Raw genomic sequence first — 12,645 nt, 5'->3', positions numbered from 1 at the left:
AGGACAGACCAATGGCATGTTCATAGCACAATAAGGTACAAAATTCCATTAAAAAACAGTGTGTATAGCCACAGAAAACAAAATGAACAATGATATTAAAGCCAACACTATTTTTGTTCCCAATATCCTGCCAGAAATGTTAAAGAAAATTGTATTATTGGTTAATCTGTGATGCTTCAGATATCTAATATGTTGAGATTATTTTTGGTAAACAAAATATAATAATAATAATAATTTCTTACTTAAAAAGCGCTTTTCTGGACACTCCACTCAATGCGCTTTACAGGTAATGGGGACTCCCCTCCACCACCACCAATGTGCAGCATCCACCTGGATGATGCGCCGACAGCCATAGTGCGCCAGAACGCTCACCACACATCAGCTATCAGTGGGGAGGAGAGCAGAGTAATGAAGCCATAGATGGGGATTATTAGGAGGCCATGATTGGTAAGGACCAATGGGAAATTTGACCAGGACGCCAGGGTTACACCCCTACTCTTTTCAAGAAACACCCTGGGATTTTTAATGACCACAGAGTCAGGACCTGTGAGCACCCCCTGCTGGCCCCACTAACACCTCTTCCAGCAGCAACCTTAGTTTTTCCCAGGAGGTCTCACATCCAGGTACTGACCAGAATCACACATGCTTAGCATCTGTGGGTTGCCAGTTGTAAGTTGCAGAGTGATATGGCTGCTGGCATATTATATGAGCATGGAGCAAACTGTGTTTAAAAGAGATTTTGAAAGATAAGCAGAATATCGAGGCATCAAAACCTGGCCATGGTGTAAAACCACCAGTCCAAACATGCTTTACTCACCTATTCCAAACTCCATCTTTTTGTAGAATTATACTTCATATCATGCCAGTCAGCAGTATTAATAATCTAAGCAATGATAACAGTACCTCATATTCTATTTTGAAATCACAGAACCATTCACACTAGCTGCTGACACACAGCTATGTAGCAGACCAAGTTAAAAATTGAACTGCAGATCATTGGATGAGTGCAGTTTCTATAATAAAGGCAAACTTGCTTCCGATGTCAAAACAAGGGTATATAACCTGTTTGATTTAAATAAAACATTTAATCAATGGGAGATACAAAAAGCCCAATATTCCAATTTAATTCTATATTGTATAACATGTTGAGTTCTATAACCAGGGTTGTGTGGAGAGTGAAGTCCTTTATTGCACATACAGGTCTTTATCTGGGTCACTTATTGGTCACTTGTGGGGTCTTGTTCAGAACTCTTTTTCTTTAGTGGAATTATATAAATTCCATTCTTTGCTTCTTTGATTCTCCACCACCGGCCTAGCCTAGAAGACAAAAAGAGACACCATCAGTCTATTTGCAACGCAACAAATATTCTCATCAGTAAAGGAGGGAAAAAAAGTTAACCAGTGCTACAAGCCTTTAGAAAACAGTCACCATCACCTATACACTTTGCACACCTTTGTAAATATAACGATGGAATACATCAATGAAACAACAGTGCCATCTAGTGCAAAGCAGCTCTTTAATTCACAGCAAGTCTGCACCACTTTTCAACAGATTTATCCAGTAGCAGATAAAACATAGCTGCCACAAAAATTATTTCCAACTTCTTAGATTCAGGCTATGGCATAGTAACAAGATTCCCAAAGGACATCATTTCAAGAGGATTTTGGAACGACACATTTCATACTGGTGTACACCTCAATAATTTCAGATTATATTCTTGCACCAATGCATATAAATTATTTGATTCCCTGAAGTGCACACATAAAAATCCACCAAGGTTTATTTAGTAACCCTTTAATAAACCAGTACATAAAATTTTAATTTGAACAAACATGCTGTATATACTAATGGTGACTTTAAGAATACCTTTATCTCTACATGTATAACTTGAACAGAGAGGCACTGATACTTGATCAGCTCTTATAGAGTATGCATCTCAAACCATCATACAAAAAAAATACAAAAAACACAAAGAAATGGAAAGATTTCGTAAAAGAGCAAGAATGCATACATTACTACAAACACTCTTTAAATTTTGCCCAACAAATGTGGTCACGCCTCTGTCTCTTTATTGAATGTTATCGTATAGTTAGGATACAACACACTACAATATTTAATTTCAAGTTTTAATGTTTGTACCAGATGTTCAAAACTTAGTACCTGTGCTCTTGTCCAACTCCAGCAACAAGGAAATCACCTGAACTTGAAAATTTCAAACTGTTCACAAAACCAACCTGATGGGAAAAAACAAAAAAAAGTGCTTTAACAACAAAGTGGACTGACCATAGTAATGAAATGAGTGTTAAGTATACAGTTTCTCCAATTAACTACTGCATCTTAAGTATTTCTTTACAATAAAAATAATGCATCAGTATTAATCTTTATCAAAACGACATAAAAAGCAATAAAGCACTGAAAATGTGTTAAGGCTTATTTGTTAAGGTATGTTTGTGATTTAATTAAAGTACTAGCATTATGGCTGTCTGCAGATTTTTTTTTTTACTGAAGAATGCAAAACCGTTATCCATAACATCTCAATTTTCCCTTCTGATTCTTATGTTTAATAGATGCGATCATGTGTAATTTTTCACACAACACTTACAACAGGAATGCTGAAGAGAGGCTGCAAACTACGGAATCCTTCTCCACTTTTCCAGATTTGTACCTTGGAATTGTGAGAACCTATAAAAAAAAGAAGAAAAGATCTTCAAATGACTGAAATTTGATGAAGACTGGTGTTTGCTAAAATGTTGACAAATGTTAAATCAAATTTATTTTGTAGCAGAAAAACAGTATGCCTATTTTTGACCATAAGAATTTGGAGGTTTATATCTGGACTTAACAATGGGAATTTTATCCAAAACTGAATATTACATCTTATAAAAATAAGCCTAAGAAACGATAAACATCAGAGAACTGTAACAGTAAACCAGTGATGGTTTCGCATTATTCATCATGTACTTCAGCTTCAAAGAAACTCATGATTGTAGTATGACAGAAAACCTTTCTATAACCCTTACTCCAAGTACAGTTAACAGTTCACAGAAACTCAGCACTAATTAAGAATTCACTAAATTTAGCAGCAATCGACCCTCTTCTGTTTCACTTAAGCTTTGAATTCTTCTTTGTGCCTTAAATGTTCTAGGTCAAAAAGATAAGAACTCAAATACTATGAGTGGTCACCAGAAAGAGACAAGACTACATTTCCATATGTACACAATAAGATATCCTTCTTTTATTTGTTACATTACTCTATGATATTCTTCTAACATTATGCAGATAAGGACACGGCAAGATTTGTCAATTCTTTCTATAGTAAATCAATACTCCCAAGTCACTGTCTAAACTGTCCCCTACCCAAATGGTAAAAAAACCAACAGGAACAATGTCCGTGTTCATTTCACACTTAATTATGTTACTGTGTTATTCGTACTCAAGGAAATTAGTTTTTCTTTCCTCACTATTAACAAAAACTCTTCTAGTTGTCACTGTAGAATGGGGTAATACACTACCATATGATTAAAAGCATATATTTTAGTGTAAGGAATGTTGCATTCCTTATCCATACCACATTCTAGTAAGAAATTGCCACAATATAAAAAGTTTATTATTACTCTAGAATCTCTCTGAGGACGTGAGCTCAGGTACATGTTGTTGAAACAAAAAAACAGTAGCTTCTTTCACAACTCAGCTGGGTGAGATCTTTGGATAAATGAGATACAATCAACCAAATTAGTTAAATGGACATTTTTAAAACATGCAGACATTGATCAGGAACCAAACTGTCACTGCTCTGTCTTGTCATGTTTTTGATAATCTCTTTACTATAGCACCTGGGATAGTATTCTAGTACACCACACATGCTAGGAATCATGTTTTTAATTTAGTTGGCTGCAAAGCTGATTTAACCATTGCAATACATTTCATCCAGATGCTGTATTGCATACAGGAACTAAAGATTCTGATTATGTACACATGGAAACCCAGCTTCAGGCTATATAGGAAAAAAGGAGGAGAGATTTTGCAAGACAATAACAAAGGTAGATCTGCATTCAATGTGATCACTGCTGTGGAGTATGAAAACACAGCAAGGTTCTTATAACCACATAAGGGAAGAACACTTCCTCAGTAACCACAAACTGCCTACATTTGTACAAGTTTTATCTGGTGGTATAATTTTATTCCCCATGCCCAAAAGAATGATATTATGAAACCACTGACAAGGAGTCTCACAGCTTGAAGTACCTGAGGCTACAGTGTCACTATTCTGAAGAGCTGCCACAGAGGAGATCCAATAGGGCTGCTCTAGGGCTTTGTCTCCATGACAACCATGGGCCTGCTTTACTGTGGCTAAAGGCTTCTTCCTGCCAACGCTCCACAGAGCAACAGACCTGTAAACAGACAAAGTTTCAGTGAATTTTCCATTGGATACAAAAGACAAGCATGTCTAACTTATTCCCTTAGAAGATTTAGCAGAACTCAACCTCATCCCTAGGCACCAATTAATAAAAACACATATAGCCTTCCTTATCCTTCCAATACAAGTACTGTGCAGCAATATTTTGGTCAAAACCATTACCAAAACGTCAAGGAAAATGGCACCAGTTCATTTTACTACAGCATTTAGCATGGTAAGCAATATTTATTACATTGTTCTATTATACCCACCCATCATCAGATCCTGTTATCATATGCTCCTCATTAACCAGTTGAACACAGTCAATAGAACCTCTAAAAAGAAGAGAAAAATATTCAATGCACAGAAAGCACATGCATACCACAGAAAATACAAAACAATTTAACAACTATAAAGTATGCAAGAAAGCCACTGAGGAGTGACTACATATTACAGCAGTGACACTTAACTGAGGAGAGCAAATATCAACAACTAAGAGAGATCCTTTTGCAACACACAACTGTGAATAATTGTTCATCAGATCTCTCTTTGAAAATTGCAAGTATATTGAGAAATAAATATCAAGAAGCAGGGGGCGTTACCAGTATATTTACAAATACTCATATACATTTCGCAATAAAAATATACAGCATAAAAAAACCTTACAGGCCCATTATCCTTCTGCTAACTTTTAAAAGACAGATTCTTCTTTGCTGCATTGCAGATTGGTTTTCGCAGCATTTGTTTTTCTGAATAAAGATGGGAATTAAATCCAAGAAGTGATAAAGCAGTGTACGGGACTCACTCATGCCCATGAAATACAAGCTGTGACTCCTCTGCAATCTTCCAGACCCTGATAGTCCCATCCCGGCCACCTGCAGTCACACAACGCTCTCGACTCAGGCTGTCCAGGCCTGTGATAACATCCTGGTGGCCGAAACTACAGAGAGAGATTCTTCAGAACAAGACTCAAAGGCAATGGATAGGTAGTACAGTTAAAAATTAAAAAAGTACCCAGAAAGCGAATATTTGAAATAAAAAAAATGAAACTCCTCTCCCCACCCTCCTCGTTAAACCCTTAATTACTAGATGGATAAATTGGACCAAAGGTTTTACCACTGCTATGAAAGATTACCAACATTTTCTGAGTGTTATGTTCAGTTTTTAAATTTATGCAACAGATGATACCCCAGTTTTCTGTGATGACACTAAAAGATTGGAGTTCACCACAAAAACTTTACAAAACATATTGTGGTACATGGCTTTACTTGAATGTTCTATTTCAACTTTAGTATTTTGAGTATTTTTACCAAATAAGTGTACAAGACTTAATACACTGCATTTCACAGATTCATACCATAAAGGAAACCATGAGGTGATGAAATCCATTCAGGTACTCACAGTGTTTCCACGTAGGCGTTCTCACTGACATTCCACACCTTCACAGAACGGTCATGAGAGGCACTGTACAGGTCATGCGTACCTTTTCTAAAGGATAAGCCCTTGGGAAAGCAAAAGAAGCTTAGTGAAGCTCCAATATTTACTGTGGTGATATTAAGTGTTGAACGGGGGATCAAATAACACGGTCGTTAAAGATCCCAAGCTAGGGACGTTCACCCAAGCTTCCAGGCTAAATTTGAATTTTTGCCTGCTCAATGAGGCAACTACATTTTGCCCTTAAGTCATCTGGTGAACCTATGTCTCACTCCTCCGCCTGATCTGCTGGTGCAGAAGGACTGCTGCACATCACGCATTGGCACTGCACTTCAGTCGCAGATGAAGTGGATCCCATCTTTGTGTTAAAATCTTCGAGTTCCTTTTAGCACTACACATGTACTGTACATTACAGCAATAATTACTATACAGTAAATATGTGTTTTTTCACCATTATTGAAATCTGCTCTCACACTGATTTTCTGGCAAAAAGGTCTAGAAAAGCTGAAACAAAGGGAAAAATAAAAAAAAGAACAGCCAGACTGCTCCTAAACATTGGACACCATCAGCTGACATTTGTACTGTATATAATGATAATGATAATGTGATAATGTTTCTTTATTAGCCCTATACAATTTCTTGCATTAGGAATTCGTCTTTTCGCATACCCCAGCTTTTCTCCAGGGAGACACAGACACAGAGACAGGGAGAGAAGCAGGTCAGAGCGCAGGGTCTGCCATTGTACGGCGCCCCTGGAGCAGTTGGGGTTAAGGGCCTTGCTCAGGGGCCCAACGGAGTAGGATTCCTCTGCCGGCCGCGGGATTTGAACCGGCAACCTTCCGGTCACAGGCGCAGATCCTTAGCCACAGAGCCACCGCTCTGCCCAGTTACAACATCTGTACATAAATCAGTTACAACATCTGTACATAAAACAAAGTTTTTGAAAGGTTAAAATAGCTGTTTCTAAGGAATAAAATTCAAACCTTGCGATATTAAAGTCACACAGCCGGGAAGGAAACGCCCAAAGAGACTCACCGACACAGCATCTTTATGTCCTGTGAACTTGTAAAGATGTTTACATGTGGCCGCTTCCCAGATCATGATTAACTTATTCCTATCACCAGTGGCCTGCAGAAGCAAAACCAGAAGCAAAAAAAAAAATTAAGTAATCAAAAAGGTTTTAGGCTAGTTTAGCGTTACAGAAGAACCTATGAATTCATAGCTCTAACACTATCCACAACATTTTCAGTTGAGAAGTTGTAGTACTGTGAGTTTGATTAGAAAGAGCACGTTCCCTCTCCCTCCCTTACCAGGTATTTGCCATCAGATGATATTGCCATGGACAGGATATGCGCAGTATGTCCAACATGTCTGTCTTCTGTTCCTTTCCTCCCTCCTGGAATGGTGTGAAGCTTCTTCCCGCTCTCCACATCCCCTTTGGTACGAAAACAACCTTTAATAAGAAGCTAACGGACAACAGGCCTTTGATCCCCAAAGCACCTGTTTTAACTGCAGCTTGATCAAAATGTATCCTACTCCTATCTCTGTCACTCAGCACACACAGGGTTTTTCATATCTCCTGTTAAACAAGCTATACTTTAAAATTGTACTCATCATGATCCTAAATATATTCTTGAATTTGTTTGTCACTGTAAATAATTCATTAAAAAAAAAGACTCAAACTACATTTAAAAGGGGTAAAATGTTACAAAACAGAATATCAAGATTCTCCACATTTGATACATTGTTTGTCCACCTTATTTCTTTCTATTACATACCTGATGGAACATAAGTTGTCTGGTTAATAAAATTGTCAAAAATAGTCAAAAGGTCTATTCAAACACCATTTATTTGTTAGATCCAACCCTTCACATAAACAGCTGGGTGGAGCAGTGGTTAGGATTGTCGACTGAAAGGTTGTGGGTTTAATCCCAAGAGTGACTCCGCTGTTATACCCTTGATAATGGTACATCACCCAAACTGCTCTAGTAAAATAAACAGCTGTATAAACGTGTCCAAACTAAAAAAGAATCAAATAAATTAGTAACGTACAGCATCTAAAAAAGCCTACTAACACTTAATAATGGAGCAATCTTTGGCAGCAGAGAAAATGTGCTTGTCGTCAGGGGAAATAACTAGGCAGGTGACTGGAAGCTGGTGCCCTCTCAACAGACGGAGATCGGCAACATCCGGAGCCTGGAGCTGTAACACACACAAAAAAAAAACGACCTAATATGACTGAAGACATATTGAAGCCCTCCTAAAAAAGCAACAACATGTTATTGCACCACTATACAACTGCATACACTGAATTCCCAAAAAAACACAGTACTTACATCTTTCGCAATAAAGCGCTGCAGTTTTCCTCTTTGTTCAAGCTGGAATAACAAGGAAAATATCCTTAATTTAGAAATAAATGTACATGTAATGTCAATGACTGAGATGCCAGATATATAAACATACCCAACAGCTCACTCTGCAAAAATAGCTGCAAAGCACTTACTACTTCCTCCTGAAGTCTTCCCGCAATTAAATCCTTCTCAAATGAATCCTCTTCAGCCTTATTTTCTTCTGAAAATTAGAAAACATAAACTCTTTGTTATGTACTATTTAACTTTGAGGTACCAAATTTGAAATTGCTGTCCATTGTGTTGAATTCAACTGTGAGAAACTCTATTTTAATTTGACAAATATGAAACAATTGTTCAAAGTATTTGACACAGGAAACACATTCTGTTTCACATTTTATTATTATTGACTTCACCGACACTCATCCTAAGTAACCTACATTTGTACTCAGTTATACAGATAGGCATTTGACTGGAGCAATGAGTAAAATGGCTTCCTTAAGGGTACAGTGACAGTACCTAACTTAGGATGTGTATTCACAACCTTCCCCAGAGCCCTAACTTCTCTACACTGCTGTCTTGTTTCTGCCTGTGGTACGCACTAAAAAATGAAGTCACATTCTATCACAGAAGTTTGACTGCTTTGCCCTGTACACAAGGTGGCCATAATGCAAAGATACATGTGATCCATTCTCAGTCATCTATGTGAATCTATCCGCTTAAATTGACAGTGGCTGAAATTAAAACTAATTTTGGGCTCATGTCAAAATGGCTGGTGTGGTGACGCAGTGTTTAGCACCGCAGCCTTGTAGCACTGGGGCCCTAAATTCAATCCCTGGGGTGCTATCTGTGTGGAGCATGTATACTTTTCCCATGTTTGTATGGGTTTCCTCCAGGTGCTCCCGTTTTCTCTTACAGGCCAAAACATATTGGTAGTTTAACTGGCTTCCGGGAACATTAGACCTGGTACGTGTCTGCCCTATGGTGGACTGGTGTCCCATCTAAGGTGTACCCTGCCTTGTGCCAGTTGTGTGCTGGGATAGGCCACAGCTCCCCTGCAACACTGATTTGTAAGAAGCATTTAGAAAATGGATGGATGGACTCCAAAAAGGGAAATTTCCATTTCTGTGCACGATGAAGCTTAAAGCGGTGCGTCTCCCTCTCACCTTCCTCCCTCAACTGCTCAAGGTACAGTTTGGCTAATCGAAGCTTCTTCTCTTGTGGAGTTTCTTCAATCTCTTCTTCTTCATTCTCCTTTCTTTTCCTACTGACTGTAGGACTGGGGAGAAGAATAAAAAGAGTCACAAAAATTATTCATTTCTACAGTGAGTTTGAAAAATACTTGTATTATTTCAAAATCTCAGGCTTGGGAACGGCTGCACTGATTGAACTGTGGTAAATTTAATAAACACCCAAATCGGTGACATATATGAAACTATATTGGTTTAAATTATATTGTGATAATCTGCTTATCGCTCACAGCGAGTCACCAAACTCTTGGTGAAGTATGTTCCATACTGCAAACCACTCCTCTCTGAAAACTGACCTGATAACTCCACACTTAATAATTACCAATCAAGCACACCTACAATTAAAATAAATTAAGCAACATTTTCTCAGAGTAATCCAGGATGGTTGGATGAAGACCATTTTGTTCTCATATTCAAGACGTAATCTGTTCTACACTGATTTAGCTACTTAATTATACATTTGACAGAAATCGTCCCTGACATATTGGGATTTGAGTTTTCAGAAAAACTTGATTTACAAAGCTAGGCCTTGGAGAACACACTGTGTAAATGTCAAACTACTATTGTTCAAAAACTTCTTTGACAGTTAAGAAAACTTGAGAAGTATAATCCTGGGGACAATAAAATTAAAATGTGGCACAATGGTAACTGACAATTCAATTCTGAATTCAGAAGGAAAATTCGGTCTGCTTTCCTTGTGAAAAAAAACTAACGCCAGTGAACTTCAGAATTGTCAGTTACAATCCTAGCCAGTTAATAATTTGGCAATAATACAGGAAAAACAAAAAGGTGGCCTGAGCCTGAGCAGTATTCCATAAGACCCAGTAAATCAACTGATCTGAACCTTAGCCAAAACAAGAAACATCCAAATACACATCAGCTTAGATTTGATGCAAAAAACCTGATACAAATTTAGACTTCTTTTTAAAAATCTGTGAACCTAATTAAATCCAAATTTGTGTTAACTGGTCATTCTGTTATCACTTCTGTATTGATCATTTTGTAAAGTTCAGCCTTGGATGGAAATTGGAAACTAACTGCTTTTGTTGAAAAATGGCCAAACTTTTGTGCACCATGCGTGCATCATAGGATTCACTTTTCCCAAACTTTTGTTTCTACATAACAAAATTGCTGCGCTGATGATAATCAAAATATTACGTAATCTTCACAGTGTGGCAATTCTTTCAGTCAATTATAATTAACCGAGGTGGGTATAACCATGGTGAAAACCTATTTATATAAGGATAAATATTGATATCCCCAATTATAACACTCATGCTGACAATTTATTTTTAATCTAACTTTTGTCTAACAATATTATACTAAGATATTTTCACAAGTCTTTTCTCAGAATGTATATAAAACATGCCTGGAAAAGATGACCCTTCTACCTTAGTCTGTATTTCTGGAGAAGATACTGAAGCTGTTTATTATGGGTGCAGCAACATTTTCATCAGGCTAGTATCAGTGGTGAACATTGTAAACGTTCAAAGTAAATTTGATTCGAGATACAAAAGATTACAGTGATTGTGTTCAAAGTGACAGTACTTGTTTGGAAGCCAACTGTGCCGCTTATAGTTCTAGGTTTAAATGATCCACCTCACCCTTCTGTCTCTGACTCGCTGGAAATTTCTTCATTAGCTCCAGAATTTACTTTTTTGGCGCGCCCTCTACTCACACCATTATCGTCAGCCTTAAAGGATGAGAAACAAAAAACATTATTTTTTAAGTAACTGAATTAGAAGCATCCATTGTAACGTACTGTATGACATACATACTACATAAGCGTACTCTGCTGAGCATCCGAAGAAACCACGTATAACAGCAACAAGTTCATAAAGTTATCATCAGGAAAACTGTAATCTGTAGCAGAGTCATTTGAATTTGATTGAACAGACACATGTAACTTCATTATGTCGATTAACCTTTGTCACCAACAGGAATCCTCAAAATAGGGAGGGCTTCGGCTATCGGAAGGAAAACAAGCTGTGCATCTGCGTTTCATGGACACAAGATCGAAGACGCTGCCCCATTGCTCTCGTACAGTCTGAATATGCATTGTGCCTCTTCACTTGTCTGTGAGCTCTACAGGACACAAATCGTCTGAGCTAATTCCACAGATGTTTAATGACCCATCTCTATCAGGGAATAGAACCCAAGGCATAGCTATTGCATATGTCGCAATATAGATTTTGCCCCTGTGCAATGCAACGACATTCTGAGATCAGCAAACACAGGCGAGGGAATGGGAAGACTCAAGACCTCTGTCCTTGTAGAACTTTTCTAAATAAAAAGGAAACATTTTAAGTTTCCAGTTGAAATAATGTATAGGCAATGAGCAAAACATGCGTTTCAAGCAGGTCATATATCGCATTGCTGATAACTCTCAGTCGGCATCTGAAACGTCCTGTTTTTATTAAGAATTTGTGTTGGATTCATTTATACTGGATATTCGCAGTTAACTTCAAGCAATAGCGGTTTCACAGCACAACAGTGATTTGAAATGAGTGAGTGAAGTATACCTAAACTGGAAGATAGTGCATTCGCCGCTTAAGAATTCATACATCCATTTTAATGTTTTTCTTTTCGTTTTCCTCCTGTGCACTCCAAACGAAATAACACATAGTTGGAAGGTGCTCATTTGATAGGATTTTAGGAAGCAAATTGTTTATTTTGACTACCTTGTAAAATCTGCAATCTAGGTTAAATAAAAACATAACCGGCATTTTCAAGTAGTAGCAAAAAAAAAAACTTACCTTCCTTTTAATAACTCTAGTACTGCCCGCTTTTTTAGTAGGCTTCGCGTTAACTTTCTTCTTGATGAAGAAGGAAGACATACTAGCAGACAATATGATTCTTTATTTAACGATTTTAAGAAAAAAAAACAAGCAAAATAATTGGAATTCAATATTTCAGTCTGTTAATCAACATTAGAACCACATTGGCACCGTCCACGTGCATTCAAACTGGACCTCACTCACCACGCCTTTCCATCAAAGCAGGTAATTGATTGGATATTAAATACTTTAACTCCGTCTTCGCTTTTCTATTGAATCGCAATGTGCCCTTTCCCACCTACCAGATTTCGATTGGTGCATACATTACACCACATTTTAGGGTAGGTTGTGGCGGAAATGCGTCCGGTGAAATAATGAAACCGTGAGAAACGAAAAGTAAGAAACACAGTTCCGGGAAATACCGAGCAAATTCTTGGAC

The 12,645-nt window shown here is 37.6% G+C and overlaps 1 protein-coding gene across 1 annotated transcript; it reads right to left on the bottom strand.

The window, feature by feature from the left end:
- Positions 1-1,065: 1,065 nt before the first annotated feature.
- rrp9 (ribosomal RNA processing 9, U3 small nucleolar RNA binding protein) lies at positions 1,066-12,437 on the bottom strand. The gene is made up of 15 exons (XM_088636392.1): positions 12,186-12,437; positions 11,034-11,122; positions 9,346-9,458; positions 8,335-8,402; positions 8,168-8,209; positions 7,907-8,033; positions 7,142-7,266; positions 6,867-6,959; positions 5,799-5,899; positions 5,203-5,337; positions 4,670-4,732; positions 4,247-4,392; positions 2,604-2,683; positions 2,162-2,235; positions 1,066-1,317 (listed from the first exon to the last, which is right to left on the bottom strand). Exons 1-15 carry the CDS (start codon positions 12,264-12,266, stop codon positions 1,218-1,220), a joined length of 1,437 nt encoding a protein of 478 aa, XP_088492518.1. The 5' UTR covers positions 12,267-12,437; the 3' UTR covers positions 1,066-1,217.
- Between the last annotated feature and the right edge of the window lie 208 nt (positions 12,438-12,645).

Source organism: Lepisosteus platostomus, chromosome 6 (genome assembly GCF_059453375.1).
Source record: "Lepisosteus platostomus isolate fLepPlt1 chromosome 6, fLepPlt1.hap1, whole genome shotgun sequence".
NCBI lineage: Eukaryota > Metazoa > Chordata > Actinopteri > Semionotiformes > Lepisosteidae > Lepisosteus > Lepisosteus platostomus.
Note: the sequence above shows the minus strand (reverse complement) of the source record. Positions and strands in the feature narration are given on the sequence as shown.

Bases quoted from the DNA above. Each gene is read 5' to 3' on its own strand.
- rrp9 (XM_088636392.1), bottom strand. From the start codon at position 12,266: ATGTCTTCCTTCTTCATCAAGAAGAAAGTTAACGCGAAGCCTACTAAA. The intron at 11,123-12,185 runs GTAAGTTTTTTT...TCATCCTTTAAG, and splicing joins CTAGAGTTATTAAAAGGAAG to GCTGACGATAATGGTGTGAG. The intron at 1,318-2,161 runs GTACTAAGTTTT...TTTGTCTTCTAG, and splicing joins GGAGTTGGACAAGAGCACAG to GCTAGGCCGGTGGTGGAGAA.